A 23320-nucleotide genomic window follows, 5' to 3' on the forward strand; every position below is an offset into this window, starting at 1 on the left:
TGCACCTGCTTATGCAAAAAGCCCTATTATCCTCAGTCAATCTCTCTGCCATGCCCCTAGCCTAAGGGAAGGGGATGATCTGAGCTTCATTTGCACAAGAAACAAAACTATGCATCTAGGAGCCTGCTTGTCTCAGAGGCTCAGTGGGGGAATTAGTACCTGATGGTTTTTAGCAGCCCTTCCAGGAAAAGTCATGAAACACAACAGAATCCACTAACAAGAGTTTTATTAGCCCGCACCTGCACACACAGGCCCATGTGGCTACTCCGTGCATGCGCATAGATCACGTGGTCACATTACATGATTAAGTGGCCACACACCCATGGGGCATGGGTTATGCATGACATATGACCTGGAAATGACTAGTTGGAAATGACTAAGTGTCCCTCTGGGCATGGTGACCATGGGGGCGTGGTTGGAATTCCCATCAGTACCTAGTGGAACAGTGTCTGAGAAGCTTAGCTCTTTGCCAAATGGTCTATAGTATTTGGCACACAAGAATTTCATAGCAGAAGACAGCTGAAATACTAAAAACTGGATAACACCAAATATTCCATAATAAATGGCTTGCCTTTTGACAGACCCTTGGCTGGCCAAAGCATAGCTTTAATACACAGCTGAATCTCTATAATATATTCTTGTGGCCCACAAGAATTCTGTATGAATCAACCCTTGTACAGGCTAGAGTCAATCCTCAACCTAGGCTAGGGTTGTCTGTCTCTAAACAGAAGAGATCAGAGAAACAAGTAGACCCTGGAACAAGAAATGCCTTGCATGCTTGATGTTCTGTTATAGCTACATTAACACTTTAAAATATTAAGTGGGAGAATGTTGGTGACTTCATGATGCAGGTGATAATTTGTAGAAACGTCTCTTTTACACTTGAATTACACTCATTAGTCAATTAGATTCTTATCTATGACTATTAAATCATAAGTTTATCTTGATTTCAGTTTGAACAAGACTATGGCCATTTTTATTAAATTATATTAATGCATCCATTAAAAGTTGCCAAATATGTAGTGGGAAGAATTTGATCAAGTTAATTACTTACTGTTGATATAAATCATGTGCAATGCATATTACTCTATTAATTTGACTTTGAAAGGTGACAAGATAGTCAGCACAGAGGTAGGTAGCGAAGCCAGCCCTACTTTGAGAAAGGCCATGAGGAGGTAGTAAAACCCAGGAAAGAATAACTTTTTGTTCCTGAAGAAGCTGAGTCACTAAGTACCACGCTCCAAATAAAACAGATCTTGGTGTCCCACTTTCAAAGTGAGCAGAGGCAATTGCGTGCCAGAGATCATCTATCTGGAAAACAGCAGCCACACAAGAAGATTCAGTTATAGACAGCAGGCAAGGTTTTTACAGTACAGCTCAGAATCACACACGACCCTCAAGGGAAGGTTGTATCTCATTAAAGAGGGAGTTTTAAGATCACAAATAAAATACTGTTTTCTGAAACTTAATACAAGTTAAGGGAAATAGTGTTATGTATGATGGCACCAAATGCATGTATGGTAGTCAACTGACCCATTCCCTACCTTAAAGACCCATGTGATGTGACAGTCTTCCCAGAGAGATGCAACACACACATCTGCTCATGCCACAAAGAAAGCCTATGACAAACAAAGCAATGATTGCACCAGTGTTTCAATTGATCAACCAGTGAGATTTTCATTAGGATTACTAACAGGAGTATGAGTGATGGGGTATTAATAAGGGACAGGGATAACTCAAAAGCACCACATCATTGGAAAGCCCTCCTCACACAGGTGATGCCACCTGAAAACCTGCAACCCTGGAGCTCTCTCCTCAGCTCACAGACAGCTCCACAGTCTCAACAAACTTATTTCCGCAATTTGGTCTCTCAGAATCTCTACCCTGAGCGCTGTTCACTACATTTTATACTGTTGGGCAGGGACCTCAAGCATCTTCCAAGGAGTTGTTCTTTAGGGCATGGTAATATTTGTTTACTTCCTGTGACCACTTCAAGTTTGTGAGCCTCCTCTTCCATGTTGAATTTGGTGGAACATGCCAGATAACGCTACATTTGTACATTCTCAGATCATCTCTCTCCTCTCTTTCTTCCTTTCTGTCCCCTTCTCCCTCCCCCCTCCTTTCCTTTCTCCCCTTTCTCTGATATTATGGGAATGAAGCTAGTGCACAGACAGCTCTACCTACCTGTAATCCGCAGGTGTAGGCAGAATCAGCACCTTCCTTGCTACAAGCACTGAGAATGTGGTAAGATATCAACTGCCGTCTTGCAGAAGAATCCTCCTGATTGCCTTCACTATTTTTGTGAAACATGACCAACCTCCTGGGAATCTGTTTCCAAATATCTTTTGTATTTTGAGGCAAAAAAATAAAAAAAAAAAAAAAGAATTTTTTTTTAAGTGACCTCTTAATGATAGCTCCCCTCTTGGACAGGCCTGGGGATCCTGTGATTTTGGGCCTTCTTCCCTGCCTGCTCTGCTCTCAAGTGTTGTGCTATCGAAATCATAGGTTAGGTTTATCAAAAACCAGTGTTCTGTCAACGGCAGCACAGGCTAGATGCAGCAGACCTGAAGTTTGGGGTTTAATGTCGTTAGTTTTCCTGAAATAAAGAATTGGACAAAAATCATACCACCTGTTTTTATCTTATATCAAAAAGAGCCGGGCGGTGGTGGCGCACGCCTTTAATCCCAGCACTCGGGAGGCAGAGCCAGGCGGATCTCTGTGAGTTCGAGGCCTGCCTGGTCTACCAAATGAGTTCCAGGAAAGGCGCAAAGCTACACAGAGAAACCCTGTCTCGAAAAAACCAAAAAAAAAAAAAAAAAGTCAGTCTTGTCTTATATGTAGGAAGACATCTAATCCTAGTCACTAAGAGCAGCAAAAGAGCACCTAAGACCACTTCAGCCAGAGTGTTTCAGAGAAAGAATTCAGCAGGGCTCCATGTATACCCTTTGTGTGGTTGAGTAGTCTTTGAGAATTGGACGGCTGTTTCAACTCTACTACATTTAATGACTTATTTGGGATGTTACAAGAACAAATGGTGCTGTCTCTCTTCATTTTTATTTAATAAAAACAGAAGGAAAGGAGAAGGAAAAAGAGAAGAGAACAATGAAGAAATAATTTCTGGTAGCATTTCAAGCATCAATTTTTAGTTTGATTACTGTCTGTGGCAGGCACAATAGTGATTCCCCTAAGACACTTAGTGACTAATCCTTGGAAGCCGTGACTATATTATATTCTAAGGCAAAGCAGGATTAAGGTTCAAGATGGGATTAACCAGATGGCCTTAATATAGAAAGATTATGCTGGATTATCTGGGGTACAGTATTATTAATAGTATAAGAGGGAGGCAGAAGAGAAGAGAAGGTCAGAAGTCAGAGGTCAAGTGTCAGAGGGATGTGATATGACCCCCACATCCATAAACTTCTAGCTTTTCAGATGGAGAAGGTAGCCGTGGGGTTAAGAATATAGCAACCTATAGAAGTTAGGACACAGTTCCTTTAGGACAACCTCCAGGAAATAACGTGGCCTGCTAACATTGGCTGTCATCCCACAACACACACTAGGATTCTGAACCACAGAACTGTGGTAAGCATTGTTTTAAACACTAATTGCTTTGGAAAGCAGTGCAATTTATATTTTTGAATGAATTTGAGTATCTGAATCCATGACTCACCTAAAAAATTTAAATAACTGTTTCAATAAATTAGCTATTTGATGTACATTTAAAATGGAAGGAATATGAACATGAGATATAGAGATCATGATTAGAAAAAGCACAGGAACAAATAGCCATACTAGCAGAAACACATGAACTGTGAACCAATAGCTGAGGAGCCCCCATGGAACTGGACTAGGCCCTCTGGATAAGTGAGACAGTTGATTAGCTTGAACTGTTTAGGAGGCCCCCAGGCAATGGGACCGGGACCTGTCCTTAGTGCATGAGCTGGCTTTTTGGAACCTAGGACCTATGCTGAGACACTTTGCTCAGCCTTGGTGCAGGGAGGAGGAGATTGGGCCTGCCTCAACTGAATGTACCAGGCTGAGCTGATTCCCCAGGGGAGACCTTGCCTTGGAGGGGGTGGGAATGGGGGATAGGTTGGGGGAAAGGCTGGGGTGTGGGAGGAGGGAGGACAGGGGAATCCATGGCTGATATGTAAAATCACTAGAAAATCTGTTACATAAAATAAAAATAAATAAAATAAAATGGAAGGAATAAAGAGAGGCTGTTATAGTTAGGATATGAAATGTCCCCCAAAGAGTCATGGATTTGAACAGTTGACACTCAGGTGGTGGAGTTTTCTGGAAGGTTATGGAGCTTCCTTTAGAAGGTAGAGCTAACTGAGGGCAGGCCTTGGGATTTAAGAGCCTATACATATTCCCTGCCCACTTTCTGCTTCCTAACTATTGATTCAGTGCTACCAACCATTTCATAATCCTTCTCCTGTGCCTTCCCTGCCATGATATATAGTATCTCTTTGTTACACTAGCATTAGAGACCTAAAACTATTTCCTCTTGGTCAACTATCTACCTCTGACCTGAGTGAAGAGCTAACATTTTGATCTATGCAAAACAATATGGAGACAAAAAAAAAAAAAAAACATTTCCAAGGGATAAAACACCCAACAGAACCATATCCAAGTAGGACAGAAATTTTCAAACTGTTGAAAATTAAATGATTATTGTTTGAGTGGCTATAATGGACCAAGTAAAAAGTATGTAAACTCACTTGAAAATTGTATAATGAAAACAAATGTGAATTCCAGGTAAGTGAAATATTACAAACTTTGCCAATAACCAGTTGAGTTAACTCAGCTAAGGAAAAGGTTTAAGTTGAAGGGAAAAGTGAGAAAAAGAGCAAGGTAGAAAATAAACTCAAAGAAATCATTCTTGAGCATTTTTTGTTAATAAGTGACACCAAATCGTAGATCCAAGAAGTTTAGAGAACACCAGGCAGAGTAGTATAATACAGATGCCATCTCTCTCCTTGGATGATTATACTCAAATTACTCTAAACAAGACAAAGAAAATCTTGAAGGTAGGAAGAGACAAAACAGGAAATGTGGAAATTAAAAATGGTGTGAAGAAAACAGCAAAATGGAGAGAGTTTGATCCAGATGGATATACACAACAAAGAACTAGATGCACAGTTCAGAGATAAAAAGATTCGAGCAGGCTATAGGGAAGGGGGCAGGAGTGTGGCAACAAGAATCTAAAGCCGAGATTTCCCCATTGCTGATGTGGACTCTGAGAAGGCACCATCTGGGAGAGGTACACTGTTATGTGGGAAGTGCGCTACTAAATTTGGTAGAGTCTTGAAAATGGGGTATGGCTGTAAAGAGAACATCAAGTGGCAAAGGTAAACACAGGTGGAGTCTTCCACACTCCCTCAGAGCCTCAGTCACTGAAAGTGTGGCAGCCCCCAAGCCAGCACACACACCTGTGGAGACTGCAACAAAAGACAACCCAGGAGGACGGAGTAATCATACCATCTCAACTAGGAAGAATTTGAGAGGTGATAGTACCGTCTATTTCATTCCCGTTACTTATTTTTTTATTTACACTTCTTCTGCTGTTTTGTTATAGCATGTATCTTTAGCTAAATATGTTTTAGGACTGTTCTTTATTGCTCTTTCTTCCTTTTCTTTTCTTTCTCTGTACCTACTCTATATTTTCTATGTTATTTCTCATACCTCTAGCCCATATAGTTTTCTTTTCTTTCATACTTTACTGTATTTCTTTCATCCCTATCTCCTTCTGATTTATTTAATTTTTGATGCACTTAGCTCTAAAATATACATGTAAACTACACTCTCCCCTATTAGTACACTAGTATTTTTGAACAATAGTGTCTGTTATGGCAAATTAACATCAGGACTATTGTTAAATAATTTTACCTGTCACTTTAGGTAGTTTACCTCTACATAGTAATAGGGAACATACATCAAAGTGAAGACAACTCACTAAGACTCACATAAAAAAAAGTGGAAAAGGGGAAAGAGGGACAAGAGATGTACAAAACACTACAAAGAAACACAGAAACTATGTGATGATGATGTTCTAGGATACCCCTGGAGCTTACAACGCCTCAATACCATAAACCCAGGATAATAAGATAGTTGAAATGCCAGAAGTCATTTGAGAGCCATACTTTTAAAAAATGATCAAATCAGTATATAAGGATTCAAATAAGCTCCAAATGAAGTGAGAGCACTGATTTAGAATATAGATAAGAAATTTATCAAAATGGATGAAATGAAATGGTCAGAAATTTAGAGGAAAATTTCAAAGCAATGAAGGAAAGCCTCAATCAGAAAATTGAGACTGACAAAAAAGAAATCTAATTCTGGAAATGAGAGTTAATCAAATGAATAACACAATGGGAGTCATAGAAAAGAACAAGGAGAAGATTTCCGTGGATAGAGAATTTGATGAAATACTATATTGAGACATCTGAAGAAAAATAATTATACACATGACCAAAACTTTCAATGACTCTGAAATGAGTTCAAAAGGCTAAATCTAAGGATACACATAGTAGAAGGCATACAGATAGAATATAAACGCATAAGTAATTTACTCAATAAAATTATGATAGAAAAAATCCAAACTCAAGAAAGAAATATAAAACTAAAGACACAAGACTTTTAGAACTCAAATAGAGATGACTAGAGAAGACTGTCTCTATACCTATAGTCAAAATGTCAAAACATCAAAGAAAAGAAAAAATATTAAAATCTATATGGGAAAAATGTCAAGTTATTGAAAATGGCAAAAACACAAGAATAATATTCAATCACTTAACAGTTATTCTAGTAGCTAGAAAGGTATAAATCATGCACAGCAATTTCTGAAAGCAAATAACCACCATGTAAGAGTGTTATACCCAGTAAAGTTCTCCCATAAAATGGAGAAGTAAGAACATCACAAGCCAACACACGCTAAAGCAATTTCTGACAATGATTAAAGCATCAAGGAAAACAGTTAAAACAATAATGTATATAGAAGAAGAAGGAGGAGAAGGAGGAGGAATAAGAAGGAGAAAGAAGGAGGAGGAAGAAAAGAAGGAGAAGGAGAAAGAGGAGGAGGAGGAGAAGAAAAGAAGAAAAGATTCACGAGAGTACGGGAAAGAATACATTTCAGGAGACCAAATGAGCAAAGAAGAGCCAGGAAGGAACTCATCATGTCTAGACAGTAAACCAGCAAACTTCTGACATGAGTAGGAAAGGAAGACGCTAAATAGCAGCATTTCAACTGAGAACAACAATAAAAAGAAAATAATAAAACTATTGAAAATAGCAAAACTCTCAATAATAACCTTAAATACACCTAAACTTAACTTTACCTTTTCAGACTAGTTGTTTTAATTAACATCAAGCTCCAATTATCTGTTGTCTCAAAGAAACACATCTGATTGGCAAAGACAGAGAGTTAAAGGATATAAACCAACCTGTCAAACGATGGAAGCTGGAAATGAGTGAGCATAGCTATTCTCACATTTGACAAAGTAAATTTCAAACTAAAACTACTCAGAAGATATAAAGAAAATCTTTACATAGTAATCAATAGAAGCATTCTTCAAGAAGGTATTGTAAGATACATAATAATTGTCATGATGATGGTACAAATGATTATGATCACCATCAACTCATTTTAACATATGAAAGTAAATAAGTATAATGCACCACATAAATAGACTTACAGAAACATGATTATCTTAATAGATACAGAAAAAACAGCTGAGGATTTCAACATCCATTCATGATAATGCTCCAAAAGAAATACGAAATAGAAAGAATATATCTCAACATAATAAACCTATATAGGACAATGTAGTTGGAAGTTTTCCTGTGTCCTGCCCAGTCTGCAACCACTCAGACCCAAGTAAACACACAGAGGCTTATAGTAATTATGAACTGTATGGCTATTAGCTCAGGCTTATTACTGACTAGCTTTTATACTTAAATTAACCAATAATTCTTATCTATGTTTAGCCACATGGCTTGGTACCTTTTCTTAGTTCTGCCTTGTCATCTTGCCTCCTCTGTATCTAGCTAGTGACTCCTGACTCAGCCCTCCTCTTCCCAGAATTCTCCTCTGTGCTTGCCCTGCCTATACTTCCTGCCTGGCTACTGGCCAATCAGCATTTTATTTATCAACCAAATTGGAGCAACACATATTCATAGCATACAGATTGACATCCCACAGCACTTCCCCTTTTCTGTTTAATCAAAAAGGAAGGTTTTAACTTTAACATAGTAAAATTACATATAACAAAAAAGTTATCAAGCAAGAATTACACTTACAATATCTAGTCTATTTGTATTTGGCAAATTCAAAGAAAATATTCTATCTATCCTATGTTTGTGAGTCTAATGTTTCATATCTAACTTATCTTTTATCATAACCAAGGAAAATTGTAACTATCTAGTCTTCAATTACATCAAAGACTCCAGAAGGATATAATATTACCTAAGTAAATAGGAAGTGCATTGTAAGCAACTTCCCAAAATCTAGAATGACAGAAAGCTGGCTGCCTAGACAGTCACCCAAAGTTCCTCTGTGACATTGGGGCATCCATCTTCAGCCTATAGGCCTAAAGTTTTTCAGTCATTTATCCTTGTGTCCTATAGAATATCTGGCAGTCTCTTCTGCAAAGCAGGAATCTGAAGAACCATCTCATCTTGCTAAGTTCAGTGGTCACCTTCCTATGGGTCCTGCATGTCCACTTTACACAACATACTGTCAAGCAGTTGATGCAAGGGCACTCTTTTGCCCAGTGGCTAACTTTTGCCACAAAGAAAGCAAACTCCATAATGAGGTTCTTCAATGCCCATTATCTTTCCTGAAGTAGATTGGTGCTGCCAGGAGCAGACATGTCTCAATGTCCAGAAAGTCTAAGCTTTTAAAACATTTTTTTTTTTTTTTTCGTTTTTCGAGACAGGGTTTCTCTGTGTAGCTTTGCGCCTTTCCTGGGACTCGCTTGGTAGCCCAGGCTGGCCTCGAACTCACAGAGATCCACCTGGCTCTGCCTCCCGAGTGCTGGGATTAAAGGCGTGCGCCACCAACGCCCGGCCTTTTAAAACATTTTAAATGTCATATTCTTTAGGTCTTGGAAGTGTTTGAAGATTACCTACCTAATTGAAATATATCAATGTATACCCAGAAAACTTAACTAACATGACTATAAGTTTGATTATCATAGATGACTAATTATTAATCTGTATATCTTAATTATCCATTACAATTTAAATGAATTACATAAACATAATACCTTAAACAAGAGAAATACATATATATTAACAAAATTAACTTTAAATTTGTAATGAACTAAAATTTATAGCAATTTAAAACATTTTATACAAGTTGTTGCTCATTAAAATTAGATTCAATAATCTACCCTTTTATCCTATCATATCTATACTATCCCCTTTTCTTTTTTAGATAGAGATTGTATTTATAATCAATCTGATTTAAATAAAAATGGACATTCATAAACAATATTTTGGGAATTTGGGCATAGCTTCTCATACTACTTCCTGTTGGATAAGGGCACTGGCAATCTTATGGGGATCCTGAGAAAATTAAGAATTATGGTCAAGTCCTGACTGGAGTAGTCTGTGATGCTGTATTCTCTGAGCCAATTGCCTTAAAGCTGATCTGGATGTTGGAACATCTGGAGACCTCTCAAGGGGTCTTCCTTGATCAAACTATGGAAGCATGGAAGCAATCCACAGGTTCTCATCTTCTGTGGAAACAAAAGCAGAACCTCCTTTCTGAAGCAACATAACCTTAGATCCATGATTTGAAGTCAAGATAACTTTAAAATATATATATATAGGCTTAATTCAGTAGCCTTTACAATCAAATGTCTTTCTGCAGTTAAAACTCACAAAGACAATATAATCTAGATTCTGTGTGATTTCCATCTTTACATGGCTTATTTTTTATATTACTTTTACTTTCTCTGTAAAGATTTTATTTTTTAAAAACTTTCTATTTCTTTATATAACTGTTTATATTTCTTTTCCTCTCTCTTCCAAGCCCATGTACATTTTTGCACACATTGTAAACTGTTCAGGGATTATCCCATCTGAATCTGTCTTATTGTGAATCTCTTGCTTTAAACTGCAGCTGAAATGGCAGATTTGGCTGCTGGCTCCACCCACCTCAGCTTTCCAACATGGCAGAACTATGTTTACCACCAGCTCTGGAGGAACCATGCTCATTGCTCACTCTGTGAAGAAGTGGGTCTATACTTCCATTCAGCAGCATGTAGCCCAAAAACCTTTTTTTTTTTTTCTGTATTAGCAAGAGCTAAATCCACCATGCAGCATACTGTGCAGCTTGGAGATGCCTCTGTGTACCATAGCAGGAACCCGCCATGCTGCAGGTCAAGCCCACACATTGCTGCAAACTCACCATACTGTAGCTCACAGCTTGCCTGAGAGACACAACTAGGAAGCTGTTTTTAGCTCCATTTTATAATCTTTTTTTAAAAGCTTTTTCAGGTTTTAGTTAGAAACTCTTGCTCCACATTGGGCAGCCAAATGTAGTTGGAAGTTTTCCTGTGTCCCACCTGGTCCTTCAACCGCTCAGCTTATTATTAATTAGCTCTTACACTTAAATTAACCCATAATTCTTATATATGTTTAGCCTTGTGGCTTGGTACCTTTTCTCAGTTCTGCCTTATCATCTTGCTTCCTCTGTGTCTGACTGGTGACAACTGACTCAGCCCTTCTTCTTCCTAGAATTCTTCTTTCTGCTTGCCCCGCCTTTATTTCTTGCCTGGCTACTGGCCAATCAGCATTTTATTTATCAACCAAATCAGAGCAACACATATTCACAGCATACAGAATGACATCCCACAGTAGGACAAACCTATAAACAACATTCTACTAAATAAGGAAAAAATGAAACAAGACAAAGATGCTCATTTTTCTCACTACTCAATGTAGTACTAAATGTTAGCTAGAACAATGATACCAGATAAAAATAAAAGAGGTACAAATAGGAAACAGAGAAGTCAAAATATCTGTACTTGCAATTGATATAATCTTACATTTAAAAACAAAACAAGACAAGACAAACAAACAAACCCCCTACAAGAGAATTCTTAAATCTGCTAAATTTTTTCAGCAAGTAGCAGAATACAATATCAACATACAAAACCAGTATCTTTTCTACATACTAGTGACAAACTTTCCATGAAGAGAATGAGGAAATTATCAGGTTCACAACATCCTTGCAAAAAACAAAAAAATAAAAAATAAAATCTACTAACTGCAACCAAGGAGCTAAAAGACCTCTAAAACAAAAGCTTTAGGACAATGAAGAAAAAGCTTGAAAGATACTAGAAGACAGAAAGACCTTCCTGTCTCATTGATTGGCACACTTAACATTTTGAAAATAGTATATTATCAAAAGGGCTAGAGATTCAAGAATAAAATTCTAAAATACTCTTCAGAGAACTAGAACAAAGTAGAAGCCTAAAAATTCATAAATTAAAATTCATGAGGGGACACAAGGGACCCACACATACATAAGCCAAAACAATCCTAATCAGAAATAACAATGATGTAGAAATCCTAATACCATACGAGAAATGTAGATCAATGGAACAGAATAGACAACCAAGAAATAAATCCACACAGATTCAACTATCTCTATATTTTTTGACAAAATTATTAAAAAGACACATTAAAAATAGGGCAACATCTTTAACAATTATTGGGAAAACACATCTATCCCTAATTTTTAACAAAAGCAACAAAAACACATTCTAAAGATCACAGCATCCTCAACAAATGGTGCTAGCTAGATATGCATGTGGTGAAACACAAAACTAGATTCAGATTTTTCATCCAGTTCAAAGTATGTCTTTGGGACTGAAGAGATGGCTCTGAGGTTAAGAGCACTAGGTGTTCTTGCAGAGGACCCAGGTTTGGTTTCTAGAAGCTATGTCCCTCTTTTTTGTTCCAGGGGATCTGATAGCCTCTTCTAGCTTTCACAGGTACAAGCATTCACAGAGTGCATATATACCCACTCAGATATACACATATACAGATGTAGCATGAATTCTAATTGGTCTTAATAATAAAAATCCGCAGCCAGATATCGGGGTAAATGCTGAAATATCAGAGAAGTAAAGGAGTCAGCCTGTAGAGAGACTTCTTCCCTCTACCGAATCCTCAGACTGAAAGGGACTGAGCTCCTGCCTCCTTCTGCCTTATATCGCTCTCTCCACCCAGCCGTATCACTTCCTGTCTCCACCTCCTTAGAGCTAGGATTAAAGGAGTGAGCCTCCACCTGTTTCTCTTTTAGACTGATCAATCTCACTTTCAGCATTTACCCCAAAATCTGACTCTGGGTTTTTATTATTAAGACCAATTAGAATTTATGCTACATACACATAAAAAATGAAAATAGTATTTATTTTAATATTATTTTGTTTTAATATTTATTCTATATTATTTAACAATATAAATGAAAAATAACTAATAAGAATTGTATATAAGATCTAAAATGTTGAAACTGCTAGCAGGAAACCGAGAAAAAAAATCAAGATAAGCATAGATTAGCACTCTCTGAAAAGGTCTCTAATAGCACATAAATAATTATAATGACAATAATAAACAAATTACATTAAATTAAATTTAAAAACTTTTCCACAGGCAAGAAAACAACCATCAGAATGAACAGACAGCTTACAGAATAGTTGAAAAAAAAATTGTCCATATATAGTAGATAGTTTTTTAATGTCTAGAATACATAAAACCTACAAAGCTTCAATACAAGAAAAACAAACCTTCCAACCAACAAATGGGCTAATAAACTCAACAAAGAGTTTTCAGAAGAAAATAAAACAAAACCGAAATGGCTGATAAGTATTTGAGAAAGATTCAGCATCGCTAGCTGCCAAAAATGGAGATTAAAAATATCTCGAGGGTTTATCTCATCCTAGTTAGAATGGCTAACATCAAGAAAATAAATACAGCAAATGCTAGTGAAGATGTGGAAAACAGCCAACTCTGGTGCACAGCTAGGAGAAACGTAAATTTCTATAGTGACTCTAGAAAGCCTTATGGAGGGGTCTCAAAAGGAAAAAAAGGCTCAAAATAGAACTAATGCAGCTACTCTACTGCTGGCTAGACACTTGTGTCTCTATTGTTCTTGCTACACTACTCAAAATGACTAAGAAGCAGGAACCAGCCTGGATGTTTACCACCTGAAGAACGGATAAGGAAAAGGTGGTAAATGAAACAACAGTTGTATTTTATTCATCCACAAGAACGAAGGAAATGATGAAACTTTCAGGAAAATAAGTGGCACCAGAAGTCACTACCTAAGATGAAGTGCACTCCATTCAGAAAGGCAAAGACTCCACGTCCACTGTCATATGTGGCCCCTAGACTTACTTATACATACACATACATGCACTGGTATGGAGGAGGAATAGATGATGAAACTAGAAAGGGGATCATGAGAGAAGAGGTTTTTAGAAGGAGAGGGAACCTAAAAACCTAGACATGGAAATGGAGGAAGTGGGCCAGCAGGAGATACATAGGGGGTTGGGGGAGTGGAGAAGAGGAGGATCAAGACAAAGAAAATACATAAGAAAATGTAACAGTGAAGCCCTTCACTCTGCACACTAACCCCAAAATGACTCGAAATAGCTTTCAACTTTGAATTCTATTCTTTTTGTTTTGTTGCTTTTCAAGACAGGGTTTCTCTGTGTAGACCCGGCTGTCCTGGAACTCAGAGATCTGCCTGCCTCTGCCTCCCAAGTGCTGGGATAAAGGTGCTGTGGGATGGTCTGTATGTCAAATGTGTTGCTGATTGATCAGTAAATAAATCACTGATTGGTCCGTGGCCAGGCAGGAAGTATAGGCGGGACAAGGAGGAGAATAGAGCTGGGAAGTGGAAGGCTGAGTCAGAGAGACACTGCCAGCCTCCATGAGGACAAGGAAGATGTAAAGTACCGGTAAGCCACAAGCCACGTGGCAAGGTATAGATTAATAAAAATGGATTAATTTAAGCTGTAAGAACAGTTAGCAAGAAGCCTGCCACGGCCATACAGTTTGTAACCAATATAAGTCTCTGTGTTTACTTGATCGGGTTTGAGCGGCTTGGGACTGGCGGGTGAGAGAGATTTGCCCTGACTGTGGGCCAGGCAGGAAAACTCTAGCAACATAAAGGCATGCGCCACCACTGCCCAGCTTGAACTCTATTCTTACAAAGAATTTTTTTTTTCAGAAAGTCAAAGAGAAATAAGCTTTATTAGATGAGCAGAGCAGAACATTCATGACTGAGAAGCCTTCTCCACAGGAAATATTAAAGGAAATCTTTGAAGAGAAGCTACATAACACAGATAAAATCCCAACTCCATACAAGCCAAGTATCAAAAACTTCAGAAATGAAGGGAAAAAAATAATGAAATTCATTTTTTAAGTTTCTGATTATTCTAAAATATGATGCTTTAATATAAACATAAGAGTTCAGTGTCGATGCTATTTATAAAAAATAAAATAAATGCCAACCAAAGGCTAAAATATCAGAGGAGAGGATTTGAATCTATAATTAAATCCTAGCACTGGATGTGAAGTGCTACACTATAATTTGAAAGTAGATTCTGATTAATTAAAGATATGTATTCTAAACTCTGGTGTATCAACTTTTGCTTTTGCAAAATATAAATAGGAAATCAGTAGAGGAGTTAGCATGGAATTATAAACATTTCCCAATTAACCTCAAATAAAGCAGAGAAGAGAAAAAAGTAAATTAAAAAAAAAAAGAGGACAGCGTATACAAATAGAAAATTGCTAGCTAGATGGCAGATTTCAGTCTAGCCCCATATACAATAATGAACACGAGTGAAACAGTTACATTAAAGAAAATTAGATGCTGTTTTAAAAGGTAGGTCCTAAAAACCCATCCCCAATAACTACTTTAAATATGAAGATGTAGATTAGAAAAAGATAAGCCAGACAAAAATCTAGAGTATCTTACTAAAATCAGTTAAAGACAAAACAATCAAATTTATGAGTTTTTTTTGTTTTGTTTTGTTTTAAGTATGATGACCAGATAACCACTTAAAAGTCACTTGGTGTTACTCAGTCTTCATACAAGGCTGTTTCAACTCATCTCACAATATTCTCAAGTGCTGTTACTATTCCTTTAGTCAGGTGATGAAAATAGTCACATAGTTCATAAAAATCTTGCTTCCAAATAGGAAACTGATAACTGATGGGTGGTAGGACTGTGTTCTTAGGTGTTGAGCTACCTTCACTACCAAGGAGTAACCTTTTGGAGCACTTTCTATAAACATGTTTCTTTTCATCTGTGTGTATGTGAGTGTGTGTGTGTGTGTGTGTGGGGGGGGGGGGGTTATCTTAAAGAGAAACCAACCCCTTTTCCAAACTCAGCTCTCTCACAGAACTATTCCGTTCTCTCACTTGCCTTAATTTATTTTTCTGTCAAGGGAGTTACACCTTCATTCTCATAGTACATAATTAACAGTCACTGGAATAATAGAAGGTGTAACATTGTAGAAAGTTAGAAACAAAAAGGACCCACATGATTAGTATACCCCCGCCATATGTCAGAATATCCAGGAGGAGCCAATGACACCTTAAATAGTGACAAGGACATAAACATTCCAATATCAAATGCACCACCATTTCTTCATTCCTCCCTAAAATTCCATGTAGAGAAAACTCTCTCACAGTCAAAGGGCATTTAGTTGAGTAGTGTTATCCAAGAGAGCCCCTTATGGACAAGAAGTTCTCTTCGAGTTGCCTCACAGGATGATTATTAACACCCGATATATACATATTTTACCAAGAGAAGCACAGAGATGGAGGCCAGGTGCCTGTAAAAGTTGCCAGTACAGTGAAATGTTAATGGTAGACTTCAAGAGTATTGATAAAGGTATTTTGATTAGAAATTGCTTTGAGAATTCCTGTTTCTTCATAATGTGCCCATTTCACAGATGCACTGCCAGCAGCTCAAATCTTGTACATTTGTCTGGATTCCTGACTCCAAGTTTCTCTGTCTATAGGAAGTTACTTCTAGAGTGGAAATATCCCGGCTTTAATGAACTGGGGGATATGGATGCAGCTCAGTGCTGGATTTGGGGAGAGAGTGTTGCATTCTATGAAAAAAAAAATCACCTAACACTCAGAGCTGCATGTGACCCTGACCCTTCCCCCTCCATGTGAAAGGTTGAGGCCAGTGCTTCATCAGGTTGATTTGTCAGGAGGACCTAGAAATGAAGCTATGCACCTGCATTTCTCCTTTATGAATTTTAAAAAGCCTATAAAACTCACCAAAAATATACTGATGGGTGACTTTAATTTAGTATACAATTTGGAGTTTGGTCCTAACAATATGAGTGATGTGTTGCTAAATTAAAATTTCAGGCTGGGTAAAATAAAATGATGAAATCAATAATCCATATTTCTTTCAAAACAAACTTTTTGTTTCTTCTCCAAAGACCCATATAAAAAGTGTATGATCAAGATAGAATCTAGGGCCAGGCGGTGGTGGCCCACGCCTTTAATCTCAGAACTCAGGAGGCAGAGTGAGGCGGATCTCTGAGTTTGAGGCCAACCTAGTCTACAGAGCGAGATCCAGGACAGGCACCAAAACTACACAGAGAAACCCTGTCTCAAAAAATAAAAAACAACAACAATAACAAAAAGATAGAATCTAGGAAGCCCAACAAAACAAAAAGAATAGTTCTATACAGTATAAAAATGTAAATGTTTATGAAGCAAATTAACTCTTCAACTTTAAATTTTATTTCAATTATGGTGTAGATGAAAACTGTTTTGTTTGTAGTTTATTTCTTTTAAAAAGGTATCTTCAAGACTTGCTGCTTTAAGGCTCATCTTGCATTTAGGCTGCCCCCATGTGTCTGAGAATGATGCTACCTTTAAAGTTGCACCAGCATTTCCTTCTCTCCTAGTTAAGTGTGAGTTCACAGGCAATATAAGAAACAAAACAAAACAAAAAACAAAAAATAAACAAACAACAACAGCAACAAAACTGGCTGTGAAGCCAGAAGAACTCTGGAGTGTCCTAGGTGTTATTTATATAGACTTCTAAATCCAATATTTGCTTTATTTAATTTTCTTTTGCTTCAGGGTTTTTTGCTAGGAAGTAGAAGCAACGTCTGCTATAATTAACTCCCAAGGATGTGATGATCAAATAATTTAATATATGGGATGATACTTAATAACATCTAAACGTGATTGTGCACACAATTACTCATGTAAATGACATTGACTTACATACGTAAAGGGTAGCTATGATACAGGAATAAGTGTGGTATAGGAAACACTGGGGAGAGAATGTCTTTTTTTCCCCTAAACCTCTAGTTATGTGACTTAGAAAATCAAATAAACTTCATAAAACAGATAAGTGAAGAAATGCTCCCAACACTTTGGCTGTAAAAATAACCAAACCAAAATAAAAACCTTAGTTTTTAAAATCATTTTATTTCTACCTGACTACTGGCCAGAAAAGAACATGAAATTCTGGGTTTATAATACATCTAATGTGAGGTTATTTGATTTCCTGACTGCTTCATTTCGTTCTTGGAGACACTGTCTGGCTTCTATACACAGTGACTTTTAAAAGTCTGTGATACACTTCACGACTCATTACATACTAGAAAATCAAAAGCTTCATAGTCAAAATAAATTGGAACCTTTGCAAATATAAGGTTAATAGAATATAATAACTCACAGAACTGTCAACATTTGCTTTGTTAAAACCCCACATTTTAACGTTACCCAATTATTATTCAAATTCCATTTTGAGATCGGTCATCACAGAGTATTGCTTGATTACTGCCCCATTTTACGTTGTTTTTAAGTGAGAACACCAAGAAAGTAAAAACTGCCAGTAGCACAAAGTATCCTGTAATTAACTCACTGTGTTCCCAAACCGTGTTTTTTTCTCTTTGCATTGTTGAATAGAAGTCTAAATTATTTTATCTCGCTTAAAAGAAATGCTGATATTTAATCACTAGTTTAACTTTATTAAATACTGAGAATGTTTCAGATTTATAAAATAAGTGCTTGACCATTACTAATTGTTTATTAGTTGAACATTTTGCCATTTTTCTCAAAAACACTCATGTAGAATATCCAATTATTGGTCTTCAAAATTCAAGCTTTTGTAGACAAGTCTGGTAATTAATACAGGGCATAGAGATACCAGTTCAAAGTCTAGCTCTGCTTTCACATATATGTGAAAAGTAAATTCTGATGGCTGCCCATGAAATCTGATGGGAGAGGAACTGTGATTTTTACACTAAAATAAAGGAATGAACAAGGGTGCTGCAGTAGATGAGAGCATTATACTGACTCAGGGGAAATGTGTTGTTCCTTGGTAAGTAAGTGGTAAGATTTGAAAGGTTTGTTTCTGGAGACATGCCATAAAGATTCCGATACGGGGCTTTAACTAGTTTACTCTTTATAAAGCCATTTTTGATACTACAGTAGAAAGTAAATTACTGGCATGGTGTATTTCTAATATTCTAGAAAATGTGAGGGTTTGAAGGAAATTAAGTCATGACTGAGTCACATCATGGCAGCCTGAAAAGGCGGATTGACAGTATAGGGTTTGTTATGAAAAGCACCTCTTTTGGAATGCAGGGACCACTTAGTTCATCATTTTAACTTGTGGAGAGTGAGGTGGAGAAACTGAGGACTGAACTTAGGGCCTCATTCATGCAAAGCTAGAGCTCTATAAATGAGCTGTATCTCTAGCCCTCAACATGTCAATTCTAAGGACCATTTCTCCAGGCAGTAAACAGTAATCCTCTAATAGACTGACTTTTAAAACGTGTTACACGTTTACCTCAAATCAACAGCTTTGGTTATGTTTTAAGCTCTTAAAATCTTCCCTCCTACAGCACTTGCTTGCTTTTTCAGACATTATTAGGTCAGAATAGAGAGACTCAGTGGTCGTTTATTCCTGTTTGAGTCAGAGAGTTAGAGACTCTCTTAAGAGATGCCCCAGGCACTGTGTGGAAACCTCACAGCCCTTTGCTAAGTCCACAGAGGTGGGTGATGGCTGTGAAACTGGGAAGGCTGGTTCTATCACACAGCATAAACACTTGAGACTGTAGATGGCAAGTTCTGATCCCTTGAAAGGCAGTATCTAACCTCCTGTACACTCAACCCTGTTTCAGCCACCCTATCTTGGCTACTGGGTGTGAGGGAGCCTTAGCCTGTGAATATTGGGTCTTGCTGTGTTTCAGTGCAATACCAGAACCCTAGTTCCAAGTGTTTATTTCAGTGTTGGGTTGGTTGGGGGGTGGGGGTGAGGTGGGGATAGGAAGTAAGACCCTACAAGATCAGCACTGAGCCCTGGGAGACTAAAAGTGAGGCTGTAATGGATGGCAGCATGACACCTCAGGCTGTTGCATTTAACAGTGCTAGGAGCTCTAGGTGTGACTTGTGAATGCTCAGCTCCGTGCTGGGCAGAGCACAAAGGGCTCAAAGCTACCTGCTCAGCAGGGGAACCACCCCGGAGCTACAGCCCCAATTCATTCCACAGATTTAGAGGGAGAAGAACAAAAATCATAGGTTCTTGAATTCTCTGGCTGGGTCTGGCGGAGAGCAGAACCGAAGCAGTGGGAAGGATGACAGGAGGAGACCAAACAACAAAACATTTTAACTGCATCTCTCAGGTGGCTGCGCTTACCTGTGTGCGGAGGGGACTCAGGGACTAGGGTGGGATTGGTGAGCGCTTCACAGACGCTAAAGGACTGATGAGGAGGATGGAGGTGTCTCTGCCCAGGATTACAGGTGGGCTCAGGTGTCAGTGAGAGAGCGAAGAGATCTACCCCCAACGCTACACGACACTGTACCTCACCCCAAAGCCCCAAACACTAGCCTAGGTCAAGATCAATGGAACTGGAGATTAATCGGCTTTGGTCTTGATCCCCCTGCTCCCTGTCCCCCACCCAGGAAACCAGTCCACCGCAAGGCGCGAAACTGCTCCAGGTAACACACACTTTAAAGTCCAGTTCCCCAGGTATCTCTTCGGGCAGAGGAGACCTCAATCCCCGCAACCTTAGAGGCAGGCACCTAGCTGTTCTCCACCCGGTGCAGCTCCCGCACAAGGGCCCCACCCAGCCCGGAGCCCATTGGGGTAGCTAACAGGGACCAAGGTTCCCTGAGGGCTGATGACCACCTCTCCTAGAGCACAGACCCAACTTCTCCATGGATCGCTCTAGCAGAACTAATAATGATCGAAAGCCACTTTGCCTGTGGTCTCTCCACTGCCTAGCGGAGTTTGAGAGACATAGCGTTGGCATATGGGGAAGCGAGTCTTACCTTTGCCCAGAAAGCAGGGAGTTGACATCCATAGTTGATTGCGGGTAGAGAAAAGCTGACCGCGCAGGCGAAGGCTAGGGAGCCCGAGCGCCCTGCGCGGGGACAGAGACGCGCAGGCGGGAGCCGCGGTGGCCGAGACCCGCCGCAGAGACTGAGGCTCGCTCCTCCCTGGCCACGGAGCGCTGCAGAGACGTCCTGGTGGCGCCTCCTGTGGTCTGCTTCAGATCTTGGAGACTGCTGGGTGGACACAACCCTTCAGCTCAATTCCCGCCTCCCTCCTAGGTCTCATCTCAGGCGACTGACTGCTGAGCCTTACACTGTCGCTCCCCGCTGGCTCCCCTCCCCTCCCCCCGCCCGCCCCGAATCTACTCCCCGCCCCTCGCTTTCTCGGGTGAAGACCCGGTGTGAGCCCTGAAGCTGCTCACCCTCTTGGCTGCATTCACAGGCTCACTTCTGGCGATTTCGGTTTCCTCGCGGTCCCCACTGGTGGTGCACGCTCCCCCTGGAAGCCTCGGTGTGGCTTGTCCCTCTCCAACAGAACAGGAGGCGCGTGTGTGGTGTGTGGTCACTTGTGCCAGTGCACCCAGCTCCTTTGCTTTGCTTTAAGCATCCGGTCCTGTTTCTAATTCTCACCCGTCTTCATGCAACTAACTCATTTTCCTTAAATTAGACTTGCCGCCTTTCACCTGTTAGACCCTAGGAGCAGGAAAAGGTCTCAAAACTCGCGACAGCTTTCAGGGGTAGCTTTCACAACCTGAATGCAAGCTTCCCTGATGCTCTGTTTGTCTGCTCAGCATCGCTTATGAGCAGAAGCAGCCTTGATTTTTTTAAAGAAGGAAGGAATCAAGACACTGGTGGTAGCAACTGTCTGTTAAGATGAGGGCATGGGGCATTCTGCCCTTTCCTTTTTAATTGAAAAGCAAACTAAAAATGAAAGTCCTGGGACTTCCAGGAATGGGAAGGTGGAATAAATGTACCCCGCGCCCTTTTGCCTCTTGCAAGTACAACCAGAGTTCTCCGTATTATGAACTGTATAAAACAGAAAGCTGGAAGAAGCGTGGAGACCAGCGAGGGACCTGAACAGGCAAGGAATGTGGTGGAGGTCTCTAACCAAACGACAGAGACAGTCCAGCCAGGAAGAAAATGTACAGATACCTGCTTCATGACGGCAGAATGTTAGAGAAAATCCCACTCTGAATTGTAGAACAAGAGGCTAAGGGGAAAGTCTGTGTTTCATTGTCCTGGGCTAGAAGGGTTGAAGTCATTCCCAAGCCATATAGTACAGGAAAGACCAAGTGTGGACCGGGAGTTTCCTCCCTTCCAGGAAGAGCATGTCCTTCCTCTTGCCCACTCTCTTTACAGCACCCATGAAGCCGACATTTGCACAAACAGGCACCGACAGTGGGTTCTCCTAACCAGCCACAACACCAAACATCTAGGTGCCATGAGGGCAGAGTAGATGGGGAGAGTTTTAGCTCCTTACAGCCCATAGCTCCCTACCTTGACATCAGTGGGACCTTGGTGGCAATGATTTAGAGAATTTAGAGGAGGCACAGTTCAGAAGTAATGAGGTCATGCTATAGCCTTGATGCCCATCACTGGAGACATAGTCACAGGGATGTTGGTGAGGCCAGAAAGGAACCTGGGATCCCCACCTTGTGAGGGAGACAGGGAGGGTTGTACACAGGCATGCATAGAGTGGAACTGATCTTAGGAGACTCCAGGGAATACCCTGTGGCAAAGAAGGTGGATGATGCAGTCACACTGCCACCCAGGAGAAGAATGTTGGGCAATAAGCTGGAAAAGTCAAGGAAGGAGTCTTCTCCATGTGTGTCACAGGGAACACGGCCCGATTGACATCTTTGTTTCGGACTTCTAGATTTCAAAAGTGCAAAAACAATACATGTCTGTGTTTCTAAATTGTCCTCAGCATGATAGTTGGTTAAGGTAGCTGCAGAAAATATATTTTGGAAACTATATTATGTAAAATATTGGTACAACATAGATACATTTGATCTGAGGAGCCCCAAACCTATTAAGGAAATTGAATTTTTAATTAGAGAAAGTCCTCCCCAAAACTGAAATCTCAAGCCAGGCGGTGGTGGCACACGCCTTTAATCCCAGCACTCACTTGGGAGGCAGAGCCAGGTGGATCTCTGTGAGTTCAAGGCCAGCCTGGTCTACAGAGTGAGTTCCAGGAAAGGCGCAAAGCTAAACAGAGAAACCCTGTCTCGAAAAACAAAACAAAACAAACAAACAAACAAACAAACAAACAAAAAACCTGAAATCTCCAATGGTTTCATTACAGAATTCTTTCAGATATTTAAAGATAACACTGACCTGGCACAATTTCTTCTAGGAGGCATATGAAGAGTGAATCCTAATTCATTTTATGAGGCTAGTGTGTCTAGAAACCCAAATCAGAGAAAGATAAACAGGCTAGCAATTGTTACAGGCTAACAATTCAGACAAAAAAGACCCTTAGCAAAACACTAATAAATGAAATTCAGCAAGTTATAAATCTAGACTCAAGTAGAATTATTTTTTAAAAAATTTTATATTTTTTAAATTGTGTGTGTGTGTGTGTGTGTGTGTGTGTGTGTGTGTGTGTGTGTGTGTGTTTAATGTGCACATATTCATGAAGGCTAGAAGAAGGACTGGGTCCCTTGGAGCTAGAGTAATAGGCAGTTGTGAGCCATGAGCCACCTGACATGGGCACTGGGAAGTGAACTTGGGTCCTTTGGAGGAACAGTATGCTTCTAACTACTGCTCTTTATCCTTAAAGTAGGAATTATTTTAGGGGTGTGAGGATAGTTCTAAATTTGAAAATTGCATTGGTCTCTATAATTTACTGTATTAACAGGTAGAAAGAAAAAAACATAAAAAATATGATCCTATTAGTTAAAGCAAAAAAAAAAGACAAAATCCAAGGTTCACATTAGATTGAAAAAAACTTTCAGAAAAAATAAGA

General features: G+C 39.4%; 1 protein-coding gene across 4 annotated transcripts in view; it reads right to left on the bottom strand.

Moving 5' to 3' along the window:
* Sphkap (SPHK1 interactor, AKAP domain containing) overlaps positions 1-21100 on the bottom strand; it is a 156507-nt gene extending 135407 nt beyond the window's left edge. For 2 of the 4 annotated variants that reach the window (XM_052750073.1, XM_052750072.1), the window contains exon 1: positions 20350-20655. In XM_052750073.1, coding sequence (XP_052606033.1) covers positions 20350-20381 — 32 coding nt within the window. In that variant the 5' untranslated portion in view covers positions 20382-20655. Of the gene's footprint in view, positions 1-20349; positions 20656-20774 lie in introns of those variants that run through there. The other 2 variants (XM_052750075.1, XM_052750074.1) reach the window with 2 other exon arrangements.
* Between the last annotated feature and the right edge of the window lie 2220 nt (positions 21101-23320).

The sequence above is a fragment of the Peromyscus californicus genome, unplaced genomic scaffold (genome assembly GCF_007827085.1).
Source record: "Peromyscus californicus insignis strain IS unplaced genomic scaffold, ASM782708v3 Scaffold_21__1_contigs__length_65335640, whole genome shotgun sequence".
Lineage (NCBI taxonomy): Eukaryota > Metazoa > Chordata > Mammalia > Rodentia > Cricetidae > Peromyscus > Peromyscus californicus.